At 55.7% G+C, this 24689-nt stretch overlaps 1 protein-coding gene across 5 annotated transcripts in view; it reads left to right on the top strand.

Moving 5' to 3' along the window:
- Positions 1-4556: 4556 nt before the first annotated feature.
- Positions 4557-24689, top strand: part of LOC128826990 (serum amyloid P-component-like) — a 29627-nt gene continuing 9494 nt past the window's right edge. Inside the window, exon 1 of one of the 5 annotated variants that reach the window (XM_054010620.1) lies at positions 4557-4628. Coding sequence is in view for 1 of the 5 variants with exons in the window: in XM_054010617.1 (XP_053866592.1) it covers positions 22348-22509 (162 nt within the window). In the remaining 4 variants the exon portion in view is untranslated. Of the gene's footprint in view, positions 4629-5427; positions 5790-22213; positions 22510-24082; positions 24104-24689 lie in introns of those variants that run through there. The other 4 variants (XM_054010619.1, XM_054010618.1, XM_054010617.1 and 1 more) reach the window with 4 other exon arrangements.

The raw sequence follows: 24689 nt of genomic DNA, 5'->3' as shown, positions 1-24689 counted from the left end.
ACTTCCCTGGTTTGCGATTCACGCTGGGGCTTATGTGGGAGATAGGTGTCTAGATGCCTAGAGGGAGGCAGCTGTGCGCAGGCCCAAAGGCAGAAGCTTAGGTGCCTAAGGAACTTTTACCCTGAAAATGTAGGTGCTGAGTGAGTTTAGGTGCCCAAGGGTGTGGCGGGAGTTTGGAGTGGAGCCTAAAATTGGGATGTAGGCACCTAAACCTTTGTGAATCTGGCTCTAAGTCTCTGTGATGTGGCCATAATATGTAGTATTCATGCCTGGCTTCTTCAGAGTTTCATACGAACATCAGCATCCTCCTTTACTCAGAGCTGTCAGCAAAACCATCCCTCGCAGCAGACACTCACCAGCTCTTTCATTGACCAGCCACTGATGTCACAGGGCTGTCTTCAGCAGCTATATTTATAACATATCCCCCCCCCACCCCCGCCAACTCTGATTGGCTCAGCGACACAAGAAGGTGAGTAAATGGGGAGTGACCTGCCAGGTGATTTACCTATAATGAAAACATCCTACACAGCTTCAGAAACAAATACAAAGCCTGTCTAGTAACTGCCACACTCTCAGACATTTGCCTGGGAGCACATAGTTAGTAATAGATAAGGATTATATCATCTGTGGTTTGCAAGCAGGCAGAGGCTGAGATCAAAGAGGAATCTTTACAGTTAAAGCACCAAAAATGTGAGTCAACTGATTAATTCTAATGGGACAAGAGTGACACTACTTTATATATATATATGTAGCTTCAGGGCTCACTGTGCCACTAGGCCAACCCCTCTGCCTGCCCATCGGGACCTACCATGGCACCATCAGGTCTTCATTCTCCAGCTCATGAACAGTGTCCTGACCAGCACAGGGCAGAGAGAAGGAGCGAGATCACCTTTTATTTTCATCTTAAATCTTTATTGAAATTGTCTCAGACCAAAATTGGTACCTTGAAATACTGTAAAGGCTTTTCAACCCAGGGCAATGCCCAGGAAAGTTCAGACAAGGTCTCCCCTACTTCATTCCTTCCACTTGGATGTAAAAAATCCAACGGGGATACAGCTGGACTATACAAAACTTAACAATGTTCAAGACAGGCCAAAGCCCTGATGATTAGCAATGTTTGGAGGAAGGACACCTGCACTCTTCTATTGCCCTGAAAGCTGTTGTCAAAACTAAGGACGCTTACTTCTGAAGAGAGCATCCACATAGGGGCTTACAGAGCTGTAACTTACATGTATTAACTTCACACCTTTACTGTCACACTGTGATGACAAGCCCTTAATAAGGGAGGAGAATAAGGGATATTGAGGAGGGAGCCTCTGTTAATTCCTTATGTTTAAAATGTTTTAACTGGTTTTCCATGACACCCCCACAAAGGCGGGGGGGGGGGGGAGCTGTAGACATTCAAATACCTGGCACTGATGGTGAAGGAGTGGTGTTAGCCATGCAAACAATCAGTATCACAGTTGTCAAGCCATGAAAATAATGGTTTGTTTAGCATCTGAGTCAGCAGTATAGTCTGTGTCCTCAGTGCTAAGAAAACATGGGTTTTACCAGAGGGGTAATTATCATGCATTAACCATCCCACTGTAAAAACACAGTTGTCTCAACGCACTTTAGTTTCACCAAAAGACAAACTAGGTGCCCCCAACTCTTCCACCCAACCAATGTAAAGGAGTAATAGGGTTACTGATTTTTAAAAAACAATCATAGAATCATAGGACTGGAAGGGACCTCGAGAGGTCATCTAGTCCAATGCCCTGCTCAAAGAGGACCAACCCCAACTCAATCATCCCCACCAGAGCTTTGTCAAGATAGCCCTAAAAAACCCCTAAGGATGGAGATCCCGCCACTTCCCTAGGTAACCCATTCCAGTGCTTCACTACCCTCCTAGTGAAATAGTGTTTCCTAATACCCAACCTAGCCCTCCCCCACTGCAACTTGAGACCATTGCTCCTTGTTCTGTCATCTGCTACCACTGAGAACAGCCGAGCATCATCCTCTTTGGAACCCCCTTTCAGGTAGTTGAAGGCTGCTATCAAATCTCCCCTCACTCTTCTCTTCTGCAGACTAAATAAGCCCAGTTCTCTCAGCGTCTCCTCATAAGTCATGTGCCCCAGGCCCCTAGTCATTTCCGTTGCCCTCCGCTGGATTCACTCCAATTTGTCCACATCCTTTCTATAGTGGGGGCCCCAAAACTGGATGCAGTACTCCAGATGTGGCCTCCCCAGTGCCGAATAGAGGGGAATAATCACTTCCCTTGATCTGCTGGCAACGCTCCTACTAATGCAGCCCAATATGCCATTGGCCTTCTTGGCAACAAGGGCACACTGTTGACTCATATATAGTTTCTCATCCACTGTAATTCCCAGGTCCTTTTCTGCAGAACTGCTGCCTAGCCAGTCGGTCCCCAGCCTGTAGTAGTGCATGGGATTCTTCCGTCCTAAGTGCAGGACTCTGCACTTGTCCATGTTGGACCTTATCAGATTTCTTTTGGCCCAATCCTCCAATTTGTACAGAGCAACAGAGGGTCCTGTGGCACCTTTAAGACTAACAGACGTATTGGAGCATAAGCTTTCGTGGGTGAATGCCCACTTCTTCAGACTCTGATACTTGACAATTTGTATAGGTCACTCTGGACCCTATCCCTACCCTCCAGCGTATGTACCTCTCTCCCCAGCTTAGTGTCATCCGCGAACTTACTATCCATCCCATCATCCAGATCCTTAATGAAGATGTAGAACAAATCCGGCCCCAGGACCAACCCCTGGGGCACTCCACTTGATACCGGCTGCCAGCTAGACATCGAGCCGTTGATCACTATCCATTGAGCCTGACAATCTAGCCAGCTTTCTACCCACCTTATAGTCCATTCATCCAACCCATACTTCTTTAACTTCCTGGCAAGACTACAGTGGGAGACTGTATCAAAAGCTTTGCTAAAGTCAAGGTATATCATGTCCACCGGTTTCTCCATATCCACAGAGCCAGTTATTTCATCATAGAAAGCAATCAAGTTGGTCAGGCATGACTTGCCCTTGGTGAATCCATGTTGACTGTTCCTGATCACCTTCCCCTTCTCCAAGTGCTTCAAAATGGATTCCTTGAGGACCTGCTCCATGATTTTTCCAGGGACTGAGGTGAGGCTGTCTGTAGTTCTCCGGATTCTCCTTCTTCCCTTTTTTAAAGATGGGCACTATATTTGCCTTTTTTCCTATTGACCAGGACTTCCCCCGATCGCCACGAGTTTTAAAAGATAATTGCCAATGGCTCTGCAATCACATTAGCCAACTCCCTCAGCACCCTCAGATGCATTGCATCCGGCTCCATTGACTTGTGCATGTCCAACTTTTCTAAATAGTCCTTAACCTGTTCTTTCACTACTGAGGGCTGCTCACCTCCTCCCCATACTGTGTGGCCTAGTGCAGCAGTCTGGGAGCTGACCTTGTCTGTGAAGACAGAGGCAAAAAAGGCATTGAATACTTCAGCTTTTTCCACATCCTCTGTCACTAGGTTGCCTCCCCCATTCAGTAAGTATCCCACACTTTCCCTGACTTCTTCTCGTTGCTAACATACTTGTAGAAACCTTTTTTGTTACCCTTCACATCCCTTGCTACCTGCAACTCCAATTGTGCGTTGGCCTTCCTGATTACACTCCTGCATGCCTGAGCAATATTTTTATACTCCTCCCTGGTCATCTGTCCAAGTTTCCACTTCTTGTAAGCTTCCTTTTTGTGTTAAAGCTCACCAAAGATTTCACTGTTAAGACAAGCTGGTTGCCTGCCATATTTGCTATTCTTTCTGCACATTGGGATGGTTTGTTGCTGTGCCCTCAATAAGGTTTCTTTAAAATACAGCCAGCTCTCCTGGACTCCTTTCCCCCTCATATTAGCCTCCCAGGGGATCCTGCCCATCAGTTCCCTGAAGGAGTCAAAGTCTGCTTTTCTGAAGTTGAGGGTCTGTATTCTGTTGCTCTCCTTTCTTCCTTTTGTCAGGATCCTGAATTCGACCATCTCATGGTCACTGCTGCCCGAGATTGCCACCCACTTCTACTCCCTCTATCAATTCTTCCCTGTTTGTGAGCAGCAGGTCAAGAAGAGCATAGCCCTTAGTTGGTTCCTCCAGCACTTGCACCAGGCAGTTGTCCCCAACACTCTCCAAAAACTTCCTGGATTGTCTGAACTGCTGTTGCTTTCCCAGATAATAAACTTTACTTCAGACAATAAACTTGTCAGAATGAAGAATATCAATGAAAAGTATCATAACAAAATATGTAGCCAACATAAAAGGCTATGAAATTTAAATATGCAATTAGAAGTATAAAGAATTTGGCAGAAAAATCAACATCGATGTATCCAGCAAGTGCAGTAACAGAAGAGTAAAGTTTGCGTGACTGTGTTTGCATGATGGGGGGTTACTCACAGAAATAAGGATTTTTAATAAATTTTCAATTCCGAAGAGGATGGTGGGCAGGAATCATATTACTGGAAGTCCAAAACAGAATGGAATGTTACAGGTCTGTACAACTGTTTTAGGTGTGTGGATTTGTTGGGCGAGGTCACAGCAGAAGCGGGAAGCTAGTGCACCCTAAAGGCTCAGAAAGAAAAAGGCAAATCAAAAGAACACAAAAGGTCTGTATTTATTTATTTTAATTTCATGACTTTTGGGTGCTTAATTCATGATTTTTTAATTGTTGTGGTTGTCAATCTACCTTGGGGTTGTATAACTATATTTAGTAAAAATTACAGTAGAAATTTGCCTTTGAGGAAGATTCTGTACAGTGCCCTTAGGACCAGATTTTTAAAAGTTATTTAGGTGACTAGTGGGATTCAACCTTAAAAATCTGGCTTGTGGTGAATATTTGGGAACCAAGTTCTACACAGAGGTGGGGATGTGAAAAAAATACTCAGGTGCTAAATACAGAGGCAAAATTCCAATTGACAAAGGCAGTCTCCACTAGCAGATCAAGGGAAACTGAAGACGTTTTGACACCAACGCAGGACATCAGTCAGCCTTCAAGTTGGATGCTTCCAAAAAATAAACTTGTGTGCAGAAAAAGAAGAAAAACCCAACAATTTAGACTTAAAACCTTATATTGCAGTACCACCAGGAAGTGCTACACTAGAAACATTGAGAGGTGGTTGCTGAAGCTACTAACAACTTAGTATCTTCAATGATTATTATTAAGGGTATGCTGCGGGACCTCCATCTTCACAGCCTTAAGGGAGAGGAATGATGAGGTGCTAAGAGTAATAACAATAACTTTTCCCACAGTAAATACTGTAAGGAGTGACAATGGGAATAGCCCCTAAAACAAAGTGGGAACTGCGGGGAGACTTGGTGCAGACAAGTGCAAATACCGCCCATTATACTGCTGGGGGTGGTGTCTGTGAAAGTGGTTCACTGGATCCAGCCGCCTTTGTCAGCCCAGTCCATCGCATCGACCAGGGAGGAGCTGCCTCTGCCTGGCCTGGGCACTGCCTTTAAAAGCACAGCCCTGGGAACCGGGGTCTGAGCTGCACCGTCTTGCGGGGGGACTCTGCCCTCCCCTTTCCCACGTCCCTCTGCCACCACCTGGGGCAGCGAATCACCCGCGCTGAACCCCACCCCCACCACAGCTGCTAGGCCCCAGCCCCTGCACGGACTCCGCCCGCGGCCAGAGCTTCACCCCCAGGCCGGGGACAGCAGAGCGCGGCGCTGCAGCGGACGTTCCCTAGCGCGCCGGGAGTGGGACACTGCGCCGGGTGCCCGGCTCGGTGAGCGGGGCGCTGCCGGGCGTGGGGGATCTTGTGGTGAGCTCGAGGCGGGACAGCCGGGCCAGGTCCCTGCGGCAGGAGCGAGACCCCTGGGAGCCGGAGCAGCCCCGAAGCTAACAGGCGGGGGGCAGGCGATGCCGGGGGAGAACGGGCGATGCTGGGGGAAACAGGCAATGCCAGGCTGTGTTGGGCGAGCGGGCTGTATTGCCGGTACAGGGCACGGCAGGGGTAGCTTGTGGAGACACTCACGGCTTCCCAGGGGCGCTAGGGGCCGCAGACCCACAAACCGAGCTCGCTGGGGAGCGAGGGAGGGGCGCGCTTCAGGCACTGTCTGCCAGGGTTCGGCTCGACCCCTGCTTTCCTCACCCCCCTTTAAGGCCTGGCTGCTTTGGGCTCACTTCCCCTCAGGGTGACACCAAATAGCCCCTGAAGCATGGAGGGGAAGCAGGTGTTTCTGCCCAGTCGCTGTGGTCCCAGCTGACTGAGTTCCTGGGGCACAGCTGGACGGAGGAAGGCTGGTTTGCAAGCATAGGTTCAGGCATGGGCATGCAGGGCTGGCTTTAGGACCTGCGGGGCCCGATTAGAATACCCGGGTCTTCGGCAGCACTTCGGCGGTGGGGGGTCTGCTCTGTGATTTCTGCAGTGTATCTGGCCCTGGTTTTGGCTATGCCCTTTGAAAGCTCCATTTGACACCCGGCTGCTTATCTGCTCCGAGACAAAGCAACCATTACTGGGAATGCTGTGTGTGAGAGAAAGAGGGGGGGGGAGGGGAGCGGGGGGAGGGAGAGGTCTGCTGCTGTCTGAACTTACAAGACAGCATGCTGACATGTTCTCAGCCCCCTCAAACCCACTCTCTCTCCCCCCACATACACACAACACACTCCCTGTCACATTCCTCACCACCACCACCCCCATTTGAAAAGCACGTTGCAGCCACTTGCATGCTGGGATAGCTACCACAATGCACTGCTCTCTGTGCCCGTTGCAAGAGCTGCTAATGTGGCTATGCCAGTGCGCTGGCAGCTGTCAGTGTGGACAGACTACAGCGCTTTCCCTGCTGCGCTCTATGAAGGCTGGTTTAACTCAAAGCGCTCTACAGCTGCAAGTGTAGCCATGCTCACAGGGAAGGTGTATCAGCACAAAACGCAACCCTCCCCTTTTGCAACTGCGAGCGGTTTCTGCCACGCAGCGTAGCAGTTTGGTAAACTGTTTGTTAACTTGCTACCGCCTGTCCATGGGGTTGCGAATCAGGAGGGGATGGGGTATGTGGTCAAAAACGATCCCGATCTGCTTCCTGACCAGAGTGGCCGTTTTCATTGCATTTGTGAAAGGGGAGGTAGGGTTTGTGGGTATGGAGCGTGCCCCTGAGCACAAGTTGAGACCACAGTGGCCCCTTTTCATTTTTTCCACTGGCTTCTCCTTGCTTAGTTCTAATGACTGGGCTGCTCATGCACCTGTCACTGGTCCAGGGATGGTTGCAAAACGGGAGGGATGGGGTTTGTGGTCGAAAACACTCACGGTCTGCTTCCTCTGGGGGGATGGTTGCAAAATGGGAGGGATGGGGTTGTGGTGGAAAACACTCACGGTCTGCTTCCTCTGGGGGATGGTTGCAAAACGGGAGGGATGGGGTTGTGGTGGAAAAAACTCACGGTCTGCTTCCTCTGGGGGATGGTTGCAAAACGGGAGGGATGGGGTTTGTGGTCGAAAACACTCCCGGTCTGCTTCCTCTGGGGGGATGGTTGGAAAACGGGAGGGATGGGGTTGTGGTGGAAAACACTCACGGTCTGCTTCCTCTGGGGGATGGTTGCAAAACGGGAGGGATGGGGTTGTGGTGGAAAACACTCACGGTCTGCTTCCTCTGGGGGATGGTTGCAAAACGGGAGGGATGGGGTTGTGGTGGAAAACACTCACGGTCTGCTTCCTCTGGGGGGATGGTTGCAAAACGGGAGGGATGGGGTTTGTGGTCGAAAACACTCACGGTCTGCTTCCTCTGGGGGGATGGTTGCAAAACGAGAGGGATGGGGTTGTGGTCGAAAACACTCCCGGTCTGCTTCCTCTGGGGGATGGTTGCAAAACGGGAGTGTAGCGGGGCGGCCTGGCTTCCAGGCGCCCCAGGAAGGGATGAGCCAGAAAAGCCGCCAGAGTGGGCGGAGCCACCGCGGCCTGTCCCCGCCCCCCGGAAGTCAAGGGGCGGGACAGGAAGTATAAAGGCCAGGCCCCAGCGCTCAGTAGCTGGCCGGCAGCGGGAGAGGACAGACGCTGGTGCCCGAGCTCCCGCAGACCTGAGCCTGCCGAGAGCCCGGTACCCTGAGGAGGACTGGCCGAGCCGGCCGAGAGCCCGGTACCCTGAGGAGGACTGGCCGAGCCTGCCGAGAGCCCGGTACCCTGAGGAGGACTGGCCGAGCCTGCCGAGAGCCCGGTATCCTGAGGAGCAGTCTGAGCTTCCCCCCGCCGAGGGCCCAGAGGGAGTGACAGACCTACCTGGTGCTCGGGGCCCGGAGGAGCCCATGATCTGTGACCCAGCAGACGGAACTCAGGAGGAGCAGGTACCCATGGAGGAGGAGATGGGAAGTGGCCCGGGGATAGCAGACCCCGAACCCATGTCAGTGTGTTGCGGTCAGGATCCCCACTGACTGCGCGGCAGACGGACTGCTGCGGATAGGGCCCCGGGCTGGAACACAGTGGAGTGGGCGGGCCTGTGTTCCCCCCTGCCACCCCGCGCCGGGTGGCAGTCTCTCCTCCTCCTTGTCCCAGGGGCCTGGGCCCGTGACAGACTATCCGTTGGCTGCCCTGCCCTGCCCTAGGGCCTGGGCTAACCCAAACTGACCCAGCCCCTGCTACAAGGCCTGGGCCTCTGACTGACTATTGGTTTGCTGCCCCGCCCTGACCCAGGGCCGGAGCTGTTAATTGTGTGCTCAGCCCCTGCACAAAGGGCCTGAGCTCAGAACTGTTAATTGGCCGCTCAGCCCCTGCACAAAGGGCCTGAGCTCAGGACTGTTAATTGTCTGCTCAGCCCCTGCACAAAGGGCCTGAGCTCAGGACTGTTAATTGTCTGCTCAGCCCCTGCACAAAGGGCCTGAGCTCAGAACTGTTAATTGTCTGCTCAGCCCCTGCACAAAGGGCCTGAGCTCAGAACTGTTAATTGTCTGCTCAGCCCCTGCACAAAGGGCCTGAGCTCAGGACTGTTAATTGTGTGCTCAGCCCCTGCCCAAAGGACCTGAGCTCAGGACTGTTATTCGCTTTGTAGCGGGGCGGCCTGGCTTCCAGGCGCCCCAGGAAGGGACGAGCCCCACCCCGGAACTACTACACGTGGCAAGCCAGGCAGGAGTTCCGCCCAGGATGTGGGCGCGAACCCTCGACTCCGGGGAGAGAGGGGCCGGGGGAGAAAGATCCCCCTCCCGAGACATGGATCTGTCCCAGCTCTTGGCCCTGGTGACAGAAACCCAGGAGCGGCAGCAGGCGGCCCAGCTGCAACAGCAAAGGGAGCAGCAGGCCGCACAGCTGCAACAGCAGCAGCAGCTCATGGAGCAGCTTGGAACTCAACGGAACCAGCTCGTGCAAGACCTGGTCACCCAGCAGCAGGAGTTCCAGCGGGAATGTCTCCAGCAACTCGCAGCGACGCTGGCCCAGCCTGGAGGCGCGGCCGGGACTACGCGGCCCAGCCCCCCGATCCGGCTGACGAAAATGGTGCCCGGCGATGACCCCGAAGCCTTTCTCGTCACCTTCGAGCGGGTGGCCGTTGTTGCCGGTTGGGCCCCGGAGCTATGGGCTTCCATATTAGCCCCATACCTGACTGGGACGGCGCAGATGGTCTACCGAGGCCTGTCGGTGGAAGCCGCCCAAGACTACAGCCAAGTAAAGGCTGCCATTCTTGATGCCCTGGATGTGAGCCCCGAGACTTTCCGGCAGCGGTTTAGGAGTCTGACCTACCCCACGGGGGCCCGACCTCGGCAGGTGGCTCAGGAACTCCGGGAAACCTGCAAGCGGTGGTTACAACCCGAGCACCGGACATCGGAGGAGGTAATGGAACAGGTGCTGCTGGAGCAGTTCATCCATGTTCTTCCACCACGGGGGCGGGCCTGGGTCCTCCGGCACCGACCAGCGACCCTGACCGCCGCCGTGTCCCTAATGGAGGACTTCCTCGCGGCTGACACGCCGATAGGCCCAGGACTCCGAGGGCCCCCACCCGGGGCGGAGCGCCCTACCCCCGAGAAGAAAGGAACACCCGCTCGAGCAGATTCACGGATTTCGTCCCGGGGAGCCGAGGGTGGGACTCGGGCCCCGGTGGCACCCGGGCGACCCGCTCGGACCCCGACCCCCATAGGGCAAAAAGACCACCGAAGTCCGCCGGGACCCCCCCCTGGCGTCCGGCCCCGGACGGGGCGGGCCACCCCGGGGCCCTGTTTCTCCTGCGGGGAGTACGGCCATCTCCAGCGGGATTGCCCAGGGCTGGAGTGTACCTTTGGCCAGGTCTGTGCAGGGGAGGCTCGGGCCCGTCCTTCCCAGGCGGCTAAGATCACCGTGCCGGTGGTCCTTGAAGGATACCCGACAGTGGCCCTCCTCGACTCGGGCTGCGGACAGACGCTAGTCCGCCAACGCTTCGGTCCCCCGGCTGACGCCCGATTGGGTGAAATTCGCCTGCAGTGCATCCATGGAGACGTACGGCCCTACCTGAGTACCCGGGCCCAGCTGACGATCGAGGGGGTCACCCGATCAATGGTGGTGGGACTGGCCCCACGACTGGCATACCCCGTGATCCTGGGCCGAGACTGGCCGGAGTTTCCAGCACTCCTCCGCCGGCACGCAGGAGACGACCCGCGGGCCATGCCCGCCCTAGAAGGGGAGACCCCCGAGAGTGAAGGAGAGGAAAGGGAAACCCCCGGGCCAACCAGCTCGGCCGGAGAACCAGAGGATGCTTCCCGAGGGGCGGCGACGGATTCCTCGGCCACCATGGACTTCTGCCGGGACCAACGGGCCGACCCCACTCTTCAGCGAGCCTACGAACAATTGGCCATGGCGAATGGGACTATCCTCGACCCCGGTCGAGCGGCCCAGTGGCCACACTTTGAGTTGCGGCAAGACCGCCTGTATCGGGTCGAGCGGGACCCCCACACGGGGGAGACCCGAACCCAACTCCTCGTTCCCCGGCCTCATCGACAGTCCGTCATGAAGTTGGCCCATGACGTCCCCGCGGCTGGGCACCTCGGTCACGAAAAAACCCTGGCCCGGATTTTGGGACGCTTCTTCTGGCCAGGGGTGTACCAGGAGGTGAAGAACTACTGTAATTCCTGCCCGCGCTGCCAGTTGGCTGCCCCGGCCCGGACTCCCAAGGCCCCGTTGATCCCGATGCCCCTGATTGAGACACCCTTCGAGCGCGTGGCCATGGACCTAGTGGGGCCCCTTCCCAAAAGCAGTGCAGGGTTTCAATACATCTTGGTGATGTTGGACTATGCTACCCGGTTCCCCGAGGCAATTCCCCTCCGGAACATTACAGCCCGCACCATCGCTGATGAGCTAGTGAAGATTTTTGCCCGTGTCGGCCTACCCCGCGAGATCCTCACGGATCAAGGGACAAACTTTACGTCGCGGTTGCTCCGCCAGGTGTGTGAGCTTCTGGGGGTCAAGCAACTGCGAACGTCAGTCTATCATCCCCAGACGGATGGGCTGGTCGAGAGGTTTAACCGGACCTTAAAAGACATGCTCCGTAAGTTCCCCCCGGAAGACCTTCGCCGATGGGACCAGCTACTCCCACCCTTGCTCCTAGCGGTCCGAGAGGTCCCCCAGACGTCGACGAAATTCTCGCCGTTCGAGCTGCTCTACGGCCGTCGACCGCGAGGCCTATTGGACCTAGTGAGGGAAACTTGGGAGCAAACCCCGTCACCGGCCCAGGGACTCTTAAAGTACGTGATCCAGCTCCAGGAGCGTCTTAAGCAAGCGGGAGACCGGGCCCAAGAGAATTTGAAAGCCGCCCAGGAGACGCAAGCCCAGGCCTACAACCGGGACGCCCAAGCACGGGACTTCTTACCCGGAGACCGGGTATTACTCCTTCTCCCCTCCAGTGAGTCGAAGGTTCTGGCTCGCTGGCAAGGACCATATGAGGTGGTCCGGAAAGTGGGCCCGGTTACATATGAGATCGACCAGCCCGACCGAAAGAAGCGGATACAGCAGTACCACATCAACCTGCTCAAGCCCTGGCGGGAACGAGAAGGGCTTTTGATTAACCCCTACCCACCAGAGCCCGAGCTAGGGCCCCAGGTAGCCCATACCCGGGACCCTGAGGAACCCCAACTTGGGGAGACCCTGACGGAAGAACAACTCAAGCAAACCCGGTGCCTCCTACGAGCATTCCGTCACACCTTCACTGCCCAACCAGGAGCCACCTCCCTGGTGTACCATAGGATCCAAACGGAGCCTGGGGTGGTGATTCGCGGCGCGACCAGACCCTTGCCTTATCACCGGAGAGGCGCCGTGGATGAGGAAGTACGGGCGATGCTGGACCTGGGCGTGATTGAACCCTCGCACAGCGAGTGGCGAAGCCCCATCGTATTGGTACCGAAGCCCGACGGCTCCCAACGGTTCTGCATCGACTTTAGACGTGTGAACGCCATCTCCAAGTTCGATGCCTACCCCATGCCCCAGATAGACGAGCTGTTGGCTCGGTTAGGTGGAGCTCGTTACATCACGACCCTGGACCTCAGCAAGGGGTATTGGCAAATCCCCCTGGATCCTACTTCAAGGGAGAAAACTGCATTCGCCACCCCTACGGGCCTATACCAGTTTACTCGAATGCCCTTCGGCCTCCACGTTTCAGCGCCTGATGGACCGCCTCCTCCTCCCCCACCAAGACTACGCGGCGGCCTATTTGGACGACGTAGTCATTTACAGCCCGCAGTGGGAAAACCATCTGGAACAGGTCGCCGCCGTCCTGAGATCCCTGCGGGCCGCCGGGTTAACGGCCAACCCGAAGAAGTGTTGCATCGGCCGACAAGAAACTAAGTATCTGGGGTACGCTATCGGGCACGGCCAGGTGAAACCGCTGGTGGACAAGGTGCAGGCCATTGCGACCTGCCCCCCGCCCACCACGAAACGGCAAGTACGCCAGTTTCTGGGGCTAGCGGGGTATTATCGACGCTTCATTCCCCACTTTGCGGCGATCGCAGCCCCCTTGACGGGACTCTTAACGAAGGAAAGCCCCCGGCAAGTGGTCTGGACCCGTGAGTGTGACGAAGCCTTTCAAGCCCTCAAGACAAGCCTGTGTCAAGAGCCAGTCTTATATAGCCCCGATTTCAAGCAGGCCTTCATCCTGCAAACCGACGCTTCGGAGGTGGGTCTCGGGGCGGTCCTCTCCCAAGAGGTTGGCGGCGAAGAGCACCCGGTCCTTTACATCAGTCGGAAGCTCTTCCCCCGAGAAAAGAACTATGCCGTGGTGGAAAAGGAAGCCCTAGCCGCGAAGTGGGCTTGTGACGCCCTGCGGTACTATCTCCTGGGAGCCCCTTTCATCTTGGTCACCGACCGCTCTGCTCTCCAGTGGTTGGCCCGCATGAAGGACCATAATATGCGGCTGCAGCGGTGGTACTTAGCGCTGCAACCTTATGCCTTCACCGTTCGCCATCGGGCTGGGAGAGACCACGCAAACGCCGACTTCCTTTCCCGCCTAGGAGGTATGGAAGGGTCTGGCCCCGGTACCCGGGAGCCAGCCTTGAGGGGGGGGCCGTGTAGCGGGGCGGCCTGGCTTCCAGGCGCCCCAGGAAGGGATGAGCCAGAAAAGCCGCCAGAGTGGGCGGAGCCACCGCGGCCTGTCCCCGCCCCCCGGAAGTCAAGGGGCGGGACAGGAAGTATAAAGGTCAGGCCCCAGCGCTCAGTAGCTGGCCGGCAGCGGGAGAGGACAGACGCTGGTGCCCGAGCTCCCGCAGACCTGAGCCTGCCGAGAGCCCGGTACCCTGAGGAGGACTGGCCGAGCCTGCCGAGAGCCCGGTATCCTGAGGAGCAGTCTGAGCTTCCCCCCGCCGAGGGCCCAGAGGGAGTGACAGACCTACCTGGTGCTCGGGGCCCGGAGGAGCCCATGATCTGTGACCCAGCAGACGGAACTCAGGAGGAGCAGGTACCCATGGAGGAGGAGATGGGAAGTGGCCCGGGGATAGCAGACCCCGAACCCATGTCAGTGTGTTGCGGTCAGGATCCCCACTGACTGCGCGGCAGACGGACTGCTGCGGATAGGGCCCCGGGCTGGAACACAGTGGAGTGGGCGGGCCTGTGTTCCCCCCTGCCACCCCGCGCCGGGTGGCAGTCTCTCCTCCTCCTTGTCCCAGGGGCCTGGGCCCGTGACAGACTATCCGTTGGCTGCCCTGCCCTGACCTAGGGCCTGGGCTAACCCAAACTGACCCAGCCCCTGCTACAAGGCCTGGGCCTCTGACTGACTATTGGTTTGCTGCCCCGCCCTGACCCAGGGCCGGAGCTGTTAATTGTGTGCTCAGCCCCTGCACAAAGGGCCTGAGCTCAGAACTGTTAATTGGCCGCTCAGCCCCTGCACAAAGGGCCTGAGCTCAGAACTGTTAATTGTCTGCTCAGCCCCTGCACAAAGGGCCTGAGCTCAGAACTGTTAATTGTCTGCTCAGCCCCTGCACAAAGGGCCTGAGCTCAGAACTGTTAATTGTCTGCTCAGCCCCTGCACAAAGGGCCTGAGCTCAGAACTGTTAATTGTCTGCTCAGCCCCTGCACAAAGGGCCTGAGCTCAGAACTGTTATTCGCTTTGTAGCGGGGCGGCCTGGCTTCCAGGCGCCCCAGGAAGGGACGAGCCCCACCCCGGAACTACTACAGGGAGGGATGGGGTTTGTGATGGAAAACACTCACGATCTGCTTCCTCTGGGGGATGGTTGCAAAACGGGAGGGATGGGGTTTTGTTCAAGCGGGGTGTGTGTGTGTGTGTGTGTGTGTCTTGCAGACTGGATACTGTGCCCTGATTCCCCAAGAAGACCGTTATTATCTGTGACTGCAGAGATCTTAACACAGCATTGAGCATAAAATGAGCTTTAACAATATGTTGTGACTACTTACATTAAAGAAATCCAGTCCACCTAGGTTTAGGAGAGAGACCACTGACTGACCAATAAGAATCGGTTGTTGCAGATCCCCAGAGTGCAATTTTTTTTTCTTTTCCAATGTCAGTGCAGCTTTTATTTTGGTGAGTTTTGCACACAGATGCAGAAATGTGGACTTGCACATCCAAAAGTTCTGCAGCCACTGGTTATGAGCCCAAGCCTTCATTGTTTCAGAAGATTTTTTGCCCTTGGGAAGGATGTAAGATGACACCATATAATACACTACACTGAATATTTGTGAATCAGCTTCGACACACAAGTCCAGCACACAGGCCTTGCTGTCTTTTCACTGCAGTCCTTGATCTTGGTGACAAATCTGTAGAGAACTACTAGAACCATAAACTCCCTGAACATTAAATCTCACCAAATGAGGGTCAATCCATCCTCATCATTATATCTACTCATTATACTCCACACCCGTACATAGCCACTATATGAACTTCATACCCTCATATCTCAATGCCTGTACTTTGACCCATCAACCTTTTACCCCCAATCGGGGATATTGCAGATTATGTATTCCTTATGCCACCTGATTTTAAACCAAACTTTGCACCATCGATAATTCTGTACAGTATTCCCTGATAACCATAAACTTCTATGCTCAAACTCTGTTCACTTTTTTTTTTAAATCATCTTAATAAAAATTTTAAATCTGTTGAAACTGGTCTAGGTCTAGGTGAGAGAATGTCTCAGGGCCGCCCGGGGGGAGGGGGGAAGTGGTGCAATTTGCCCCAGGCCCCGGGGGCCCCGCAGGGGATGCCATGAATATGTCAGAGGATCCCCCTGCATCCGTCTTCCCCCATCCCCCGGCGTCTCAGTGCGCCGTGTCCGGGAGCGGCCCTGGCGCGCTGCAGCTAAGCAGCTGGTATACATACCATTAAAGCATTTAATGTTTTTAAATAATGTATTTAGTGTATTTTCAAATTATTACAAAGCAAAGCAATTTTTGGGGCCCCTTCCATAAAAAAAAGTTGCAATACTATAGTAACATGTATTTGGAAATGTAACAAATAACCAGTGAAATACATTCAAAAATTAATTTGTAATAATTTGAAAATACACTAAATCCAGCATTTGAAAACATTAAATGCTTTAATGGGATGTAGACATTTGCAGTTACATAATGGGCTGTCGCTGGGTGATGGTGATGGTTGGTGCAAATGGGCTGTCGCTGCCTGGGGGTAGCGCTGCTGTTGCCCAGGGCTCCGGGGGGAGCTGGGCTCTGGGTTGGGGGGCGCCCGGCTCACAGGGGCTGGGCTCAGGGATGTGGGGAGATGGGGTCGGGGGTGTCCGGCTCAGAGGGGCTGGGCTTGGAGCTGGGGGTCATGGCTGTGGGGGGATGGGGTCAGGGGGTTGTCCGGCCCCTCCCTTACCATGCCGCTTACCCCCTCTACCGGAGCCTCAGCGTGCCACATCCAGGACGCCAGGGGATGGGATGGGGGAAGACGGAAGTGTGGGGAGTCTCCGACATACTCCAGGCCTGGGGCAAATTGCCCCACTTGCCCCCCCCCCCCGGGCGGACCTGCTGAATAGTGGTGACTGGGAATGGGTAGGCGGGGGGGGGGGGAGTGTAGCAGATGACAATTTGAGGTGAATATTCTCTTGGCCAGATTCTACTGGGTTTATGGTGCTGTGTGCTATGGACTGGAGCAAAGTGGCTGGTGAATAACCAAGAATCTGGTTAATAATTATTCTCTAAATTCAGCTTTCTTCTTTCTCTCTCTGTGAATTATCACTAATTCAAAATAGTGGTGTGCAAGTTGACTGGATAATGATAATAGCATAATCTCTTGTTAGAACATTGTAAACCCTACTACCTGATTTGTATATAATACACTCACTATACATAATACAAGAAATCCCTGATGTTAGAACCTGGCTATGCCGCTGCTGTAGGGGGCTCATCACCCAGCAGCTGGGGGCCACCATGTGGGCTCGGCAGGGCTGCTGGCCACGGGGCCAATGAGTGTGGGTGGGATCTCAGGAGTCATGTCCCAGGGATATGCCCCACTCCCCAGCACTGCTCCAGCTCTGAGCTGTCTCCACTGCCTGGGACCTGTGGGGCCCCACCTGCCTCCCCAGGGAAAGAGCCACCTGGGATTGGTGCAGAGGCTGGGCCAGTCTCAGCCAGTCCCAGAGGACGGCTGGGGGAGGGGGAGAGTGTGGGAGGCTCAGCTGGGTCCTGCCAGGCATGTGGGTCCTGAGGGAGCCTGGCCCGGGTAGGCCCTGCTCCTGCTCCAGCCTGGCTGATTGCACCCCCAAGGGGCCGGAGTTATCCTGCCCCAGGACAAGCTCTGGCTGCGCTGCCGGCTCAGCCTGGCAGACACAGTCACCTCCCATCAGGGCCGGGTATTGTGGCTGGGGGTTAGGGTGTGGGAGAGTAGGTCTCTAGTGGGTCTGGGGGGGTGCTGTGCAGTGGGGGGTGGGGAGATCTGTGTGTGTTGGGGCACTGGGAAGTGTGCAGGGGTCTGGGTGGGGCACTGTGCAGTTGTGGCAGTGGGGCGGTGGGGGGCACTGGGCAGTGAGGGAATCTGTGGGGGGGCTCTGGGCGGGGAGGGGCAGGGCACTGTGCAGTTGTGGGAGGGCTGTGGGGGTCTACAGCTAGGGGGCACTGGGCAGTGAGAGGATCTGGGGGGGGTTCGGAGTGGTCTGTGGGAGGGCACTGGGCATGGGGGTTTGTGGGGGTCTTTTCGCGTATTCACACACAAAAACGTGAAACAGCGCGCCTCAATTGTCCAATAGATCGATTTGGTACATTAGCCAGGAGGAAGCAGACTGTGAGTGTTTTTGACTACAAACCCCATCCCTCCTGATTCGCAACCCCATGGACCAGTGACAGGTGCATGAGCAGACAAGTCATTGGAAATAAGGAAGGCGGAAGCCAGTGGAAAAAAATGAAAGGGGCCACTCTGGTATGACCTTGGGCTCAGGGGCATGCTAGCCAGGAGGAAGCAGATCGATGAAAGGGGCCACTCTGGTCTCACCTTGGGCTCAGGGGCATGCTCTGTACCCCCAAAGCTTACCTCCCTTTTCATGTACTCACACACAAATACGTGAAACAGCGCGCCTCAATCGTACAATAGATCAATTTGTCAAATTAGCCAGGAGGAAGCAGATCAACCAAAGGGGCCACTCTGGTATCACCTTGGGGTCATGGTCCCGCCCCGAAGGGGAAGAAGCATGATGGGAGCACAGGGCCGGGCTGGCCAGTGTGCGTCTGGCAGCTCCCGGTTTGTAAACAGTGCCATTGTACTGGGCTGGGTGGAGCAGGGTTGTCCCTGCCGTGCCATGACCCATCTCCCATTGCCCCCGGCCAGCCCGTCGCTCTGAGGACTCTGCCCCCCATGCCCCATGTCCCCATTTCCCGCCTTGGGGACCACAAATATGTTTAGCACCAGGCCCACAAAAAGTTAATCCAGCCCTTTTTGGGGTGCAGGCTCTGGGATGGAGTTGGGGTGCAGGAGGGTTGCAGGCTATGGGTAGTTTGAGTGAGGGGTGCAGGCTCTGACCTGGGGCATGGGATTGGGGTACAGGAGGGGGTGCAGACATGTGGGCTCTGGGAGGGAGTTAGCAACTCAGCACGTTATATAAGAGAAATGAGCTGCAGTGATTTCATATAGGCATAGAAACTGATAGAAGACACTTTTACATATTCAAAATGTGAGAGGCAGAGTTGGAGGGAGGGGGTGTCTGTACAATATTTCACCGCATTCAGTCTCCTGGCTGGATCAGTAACGTAGCCGTGTACAGCGCCGCCCAGAGGATTCAGGGGGCCTGGGGCAAAGCAATTTTGGGGGCCCCTTCCATAAAAAAAGTTGCAATACTATAGTAACATGTATTTGGAAATGTAAAAAATAACCAGTGACATACATTCAAAAATTAATTTGTAATAATTTGAAAATACACTAAATACATTATTTAAAAACATTAAATGCTTTAATGGTATGTATACATTTGCAATTACATAATGGGCTGTTGCTGGGTGATTTTGATGGTTAGGATGGGGTCAGGGGGGTGCCCCACCCCTTACCATGGCACTTACCCCCTTTCCTGGAGCCTCAGCGTGCTGCGACCAGGATCGGCCCCGGACAGTGTTGGAGCCACCGCGCTGCAGTGCGCCAGGGCCGCTCCCGGACGCGGCACGGGGGAAGACGGAGGCGGGGGCAGCCTCTGACATATTCATGGGGGCCCCTGCGGAAAATTGCCCCATTTGGCCCCCCCGTCTGGGCGGCCCTGGCCCTGCAACACTTGTATAGGATAGAGAGCAGCTGCGGTGATTAAGCTTTGACAGGCTAGGAATTGGAGGCCTGTGCCTTTAAGACCCCAGTCCCAGGAACCCGCCCCCTGCTCCGAGGCTGACATGCAGCGTCCCTGTGAGAACAACAAAAACAGCCTCTGTCCCCCCCACACCCCTAGATTAGCGAGCACAGTGGGTGGCTCATCCCACGGGATCACTGTTCCCCCCCTCCCCCTCCCTAAACGGGGGTTTTGTACTCGCACGGGGTCTGGCAGTGTCTCCCCCCCCCGGCTTAACCCCGGCTCTCACCCCCCACCACCGATTTTTGCCCTTCAGCCCCTCTTCTGCCGCTAGCTACAGTAGCTTGAACCCCCCAGGCCAGTAAAATTCTGCCCCCTGCTCAGACCCTGACAGCCCCCCGCTGCGATTTGCCCCCCTTAATCCTTTTAACCCCCCCCAAAGAGGAGGCAGCAAATCGTAAGTAGAAGTAAGGGCAGAGAGAGGGCAGTGGCTACAACGAAGGTTACTGGGCATGCTCAGTTCGAGTGAGCATGCTCAGTACACCCAAAGTAGCAAAACGGGAGCGAGAGCAGTTTGTGCACCATCTTAACAAGCAGGTACTTGGGGCGGCCAAGGAAGAGGGGCGGCACTTGCGGCAATTTGGGGGCAGCAGGTCCCTCACTCCCTCTAGGAGCGAAGGACCTGCCGCTGAACTGCCGCCGCTGATTGCGGCTTTTTTTTTCCCAATTGCCGCCGCCGTTCGCTATCGCGGCTTTTTTTTGTTGTTTTTTTTTTTGCTTGGGGCGACAGAAATGCTGGAGCCGGCCCTGTCCAAAACAATGTCAAGAGTGGCCACTTGATTTAAGGGGATTATGGGACGTTTCTGGAGGCTGATCAGAGCGCAGTAATGCAACACCTCGTTCACACTGACGCTGGGGTGCTCCAGTGGGGGCGCATCAACCATTATTCTACTTGCCGAGGTGGAGTACCAGTAGCGCTGTAGCCGTGGAGTCAGAGCGCTCTACCTGCCTTGCCAGTGTGGATGGGGAGTGAGCTAGTGAGCTCCTTTAATGTGCTGTAACTCACAAGGGTAGCCAAACCCTTCGTCTCTGGGGCAATCAGATTCGATGAGCAGAAGCGAAAGTGCAAACCCCTCACTCAGTCTGGAGCCAGGGCCCAGCCTGTCCCCAGCCAAGGGCTGCTGCTGAGGCTGGGCCCATGCTCAGATGAGGGAGCGCTCTGAGACACATCCGGGAACCATTCTGTCTGCATCGCAGATTAGATCCACGCTAGGGTTACCATTCGTCCGGATTCCCCCAGACATGTCCGGCTTTTTTGAGTTAAAAATAGCGTCCGGGGGGAATTTGTAAATGTCCGGATTTCCCCCCCATGAAGAGCGTGCGTGGCTTACAGGGCAGCCGGCCGGATCGTGCCACTCGCACGGGCCTGAGCCCTTCCTCCACTTCCCCCTCCTCTCCCCTGCAACTTGACACTACTCCCCTCCTCTCTGTCCCTCCCTCCCCGCATTCACAGATCGCCTGCCGGCCGTTCGCCTCGGGCCTCAGGCAGTCTGGAGCTCCGACCCTGCTCCCCTCCCCCGCTGCCGAGCGAGCTGCTCTGCAGCACAGTAAGGGGGCCAGGGAGTCAGAGAAGCGGCAGGGAGGTTCTGGGGGGGGGTAGTCAAGAGACAGGGAGCAGGGGGAGGGTTGGATGGGTCAGGAGTTCGGGGGGGGGCTGTCTGGGGGTTGGGGGTGTAAGGTTTTGGGCAGTCAGAGTACAGGTGGGGGAGGTCTCAGGAGGGGGCAGTTAGGGGACAAGGCACAGGGAGGCTTAGGTAGGGGGTGGAGTCCTGGGGGGCAGTTAGGGGCAGGGGTCCCAGGAGGGGGCAGTCAGGGGACAAGGCGTGGGGGGGAGGGTTGGGGGTTCTGAGGGGGCAGGAAGTGGGAGGGAGTGGAAGGGGTGGGGCTAGGGCAGGACGGGGGCGGGGCTAGGGCGGGGCTCCTCCCGTCCTCTTTTTTGATTGTTGAAATATGGTAAGCCTAATCCACGCAGCCCCCGACCCGCTGTGGCCTGGCTTGTCCAGTGGGCATTAGCTCAGCTCTGGATCACAGCCGAGGTTTGCAGGCCGGAGCAACACTGGGGGAGTCGGGGGCTCAGCAGTGATGCACTGGGGACAGGCTGCTTTCTGCAAGGCTCTGGTTCTCCATGGACTGCCGCGCGGCTCGTGTGGATGCCAAAACCCAGGTGCCTTCTTTCAGTTGTGGGAGTACAGAGAGCACAGAGGGCTGCTTTCCGTCCTTCCTCAGCTGAGCTAGTGACCTCAGCACCCTCACAGCAAGGCATCCTGGGACACAGTTCAGCATCCCGCCTGCTTCTGCACCTCCCCCGCCCCTCCCCAGAGCCCTGCCAGCTCTGGGTGCCCCCACCACCACCGCTAACTTTAGGGAGGAGGCACTGTTTTACTAGCCCTTGGAAGCAGAACTCGCCCTGAGGTGCCTCTGCCCCACTGCTGCTCTAGCAAATGTCCGCCTGGAGCCACCCCACCCAGGCACGCCTGGCTTTCTACTGCCCGTACAGTCTCCCAGTGACCATGGCACGGCCTTGGTTCTGCTCCCACTGCTGTTCTCCATGCCCTGAGCTACATGGTACCCGTGATTGCTCCAGGCCCCGAGTGAAAGGCTACAAATGAGGACGTTGCCAGCAGATTCTTCTCATGCCACATAGCTAAGATTAAGATTTTGGCACAGCCCAGGCCCTAGCCGTGTGTGTGAGAGGAGGAGCAGGGTGGGGTGAGGGGGGCACAGCCCTGGCCGCAGTTGCAGGGGCTGGAGGTGGTGCATAGCCCAGGGCACAGCTGCAAGGTGGGAGGGACATAGCCCCAGCTCCAGCTGTTGGGTTATATCTACACTATATATAATGCAATATGTTATGGGCTGTTGAGGCCTAGTGTGAATGAAGTGTGTTTGACATGAGTATGTGAGTTGCATGCTGGCAACTGAAGCGAGGATTTAAGGTTTTAATCAGTCAAGGACTGTTCTTGCAAAACAGCCTTGTTGTGTCCATGGGAAACATACAAAACCAGCAGAAAAGGGAATAACATTGGTGGTATTGTATCTGTTACAGCTGTGGATAAAAACGGGGGAAATGGAACGCAGCCTCCCCGGGGCTGCTTGGATTATGGCAGCCTCCCTGGGGCTGCTTTCTCTGAGTTGTGGGTGAAAGGCCTAGCGAATGGAGACAAACAGCAGATGACGTGATGGACTGGTCTATAAATGGTTGTCTGACAGATCTGAAATTTGGAGTCAGACATCGATCCAAAGCCCCAGTTTTGAAGAGGGGCAGTGTCGGCTTGCCACGCCTTGTGATTGGACCGAACCTCGACTGGCCATTGGGACTTTGCTCTGACCTTCAGACTCTGGTGCAGTATGTTTGGGGTATGAATGTGGAGTGAGTGAGGTTTATATTGTAATCAGTAAAAGGTATTTAGAGTATTATAGACCAACACTGTGTCCAGTATCTGTTCCCCGATCCCGTACAGAAGCTTCTAGTAAAAGCCTAACATAGCCTCAGCCGCTGACAGCGGAAGCCGAAGTCACGGAGGTCTGATACGATCACGGAATCCATGACTAAATCGCGTCCTTATGCACAGCCCAGAGCAGGTGCAGGTGGAGATGTTGGCCCGAGGGGGGTTGGAGAGCTGCCATCCTCCCCTAGTGCTGCGAGGAGTGCCCTGGTGGCACCATGCTTTCTGACAGAGCACCTGCTCCCCAGTGCGCCCCAGGCTGGGGGGAGTGGGTGAGGGGGCCATGTCCCTAAGAACATAATATAAAAACGGCCAGACTGGGTCAGACCAAAGGTCCATCCAGCCCAGTATCCTGTCTTCCGACACTGGCCAGTGCCAGGTGCCCCAGAGGGAATGAACAGACAGATTATCATCAAGTGATCCATCCCGTCGCCCATTCCCAGCTTGCCTGCCTTCCTCCCCATTCGGGGGCAGCAACCCCTGCATCTGGAGATTGGCATTGCCTGGGGGCAGGTTTTAGGCAGGGCAGGCAGAGCAGTACAAAGTGGAGCACTGCAGTCAGGCTATGTGTGATAGAAATATCATGTGTATGAAGGTCACACTCCTGCCTTGATCAGCAAAACATGTGAGCTCAGCAAAATCCTTTTCTCAGGTGTGTCTGACAAGACCTTTTCCCCCAAAAGCATGTGGACTGGCAGTAATTATACACCCATCTTCTAGTTCTTTACTGATTGCGCCTGCCTCAGTCTTTCCAGGGTTTTGCCCTGGAACGATGACAGTCTAACTGACCTATAGTTTCTTGACTCACATCATTTATCATATTTAAATTTTGGCATGTTTCTTCTGCCAGCCCTCTGCAACTTCCCCCAGTGTTCCAAGAGTTCTTTAATATCAACATTAATGCTCAGAGAGGTCCTCAGCCAATTATTTTAATACTCTTGGGTGTGAGTGGTCTGCTCCTGTCGACTTAAAAATGTTTAACTTTAGTAGCTGCTGGGTAATACCCTCCTTAGTCATGGATGGGATAGAAAGTATGACTTGATCACTGTCAGCAGTGCCATAACAAGGGGGAGGCGAGGGCACACAAAGCCTGGAGGGGGAGGGGGAGCAGAAAGCGGTGGAGTTAAAAAAAGAAAAAGGAGCGGAGAGTCCCTGTCTCTCCCCTGCAGCAACTGCTGCCGCAGGGTCCTAGCGCCCCCCATCTCAACTGCCAGGGCAGACTGACTCTGAGCCTGCCCTTCCCCCTCAAACGCTTTCTTTTTCCAGTGGGACCCTCCAGCAGCACAGCCCCTTCCCCCGGCCCCACCCGCAGTCACCGCTCCTGGGCAAGGAGGCAGCCCCATCCCTCACCCCCAGTGAGGCTACAGTCAGGGGCAACAACAGGGGAGGAGGCACACGCAGCATCCTCTGACACCCACCAAGGGGGAGGCAAGGGAGATTCCTGGACCTGAGAGGGACCCTAGGAGCACATGCAGTGACAGTGGTGGGGGTGAGTGTGCTGCTGGGGGGGGCAGGAAAGGAGGACTTCTCCCCCAGAGCTTGCTGCTGCCAGCAGAGAAAGGCCTTGGGGGGAGTCCTCCTCTCTGGCCTCTGTCCCGGAGCAGCCTGCCTGCACCCAAAACGCATCCCCAGCCCTGCCCCACCCCAGAGCCTACACCCCCAGTCAGAGCTTTCACCCCCCACTGCACCCTCAACCCTCTGCCTGAGCCCCTCCAGCACCCCAAACACCTTATCCCCAGTCCCAGCCAGAGCCCTCATCCCCCCCACACTCTGACCCTCTGCCCGAGCCCTGAGCCCCTCCACACCCCAAGCCTCCCATTCCCAGCCCCAGCCAGAGCCCTCACCCCCCCACACTCCTACTCTTCCCCTGAGCCCCTCCCACATCCCAAATCTCCCATTCCCAGCCACAACCCACAGCCCTCACCCCTGCACCCCTTCCCTCTGCACCTCTTCTATCCCCAAACTCCTTCCCAGAACCTGCACCCCCTCCCTCCGCACCCCTCTCATTCCCAAATTCCCTTCCAGAGCCTGCACCCCAATCCCCTGCGCCAGCCTAGGGCCTGCACCCCAGACCT

This window comes from Malaclemys terrapin, chromosome 21, assembly GCF_027887155.1.
Source record: "Malaclemys terrapin pileata isolate rMalTer1 chromosome 21, rMalTer1.hap1, whole genome shotgun sequence".
Classification (NCBI taxonomy): Eukaryota; Metazoa; Chordata; order Testudines; family Emydidae; genus Malaclemys; species Malaclemys terrapin.
This window is presented reverse-complemented; position numbering and strand designations above follow the sequence as displayed.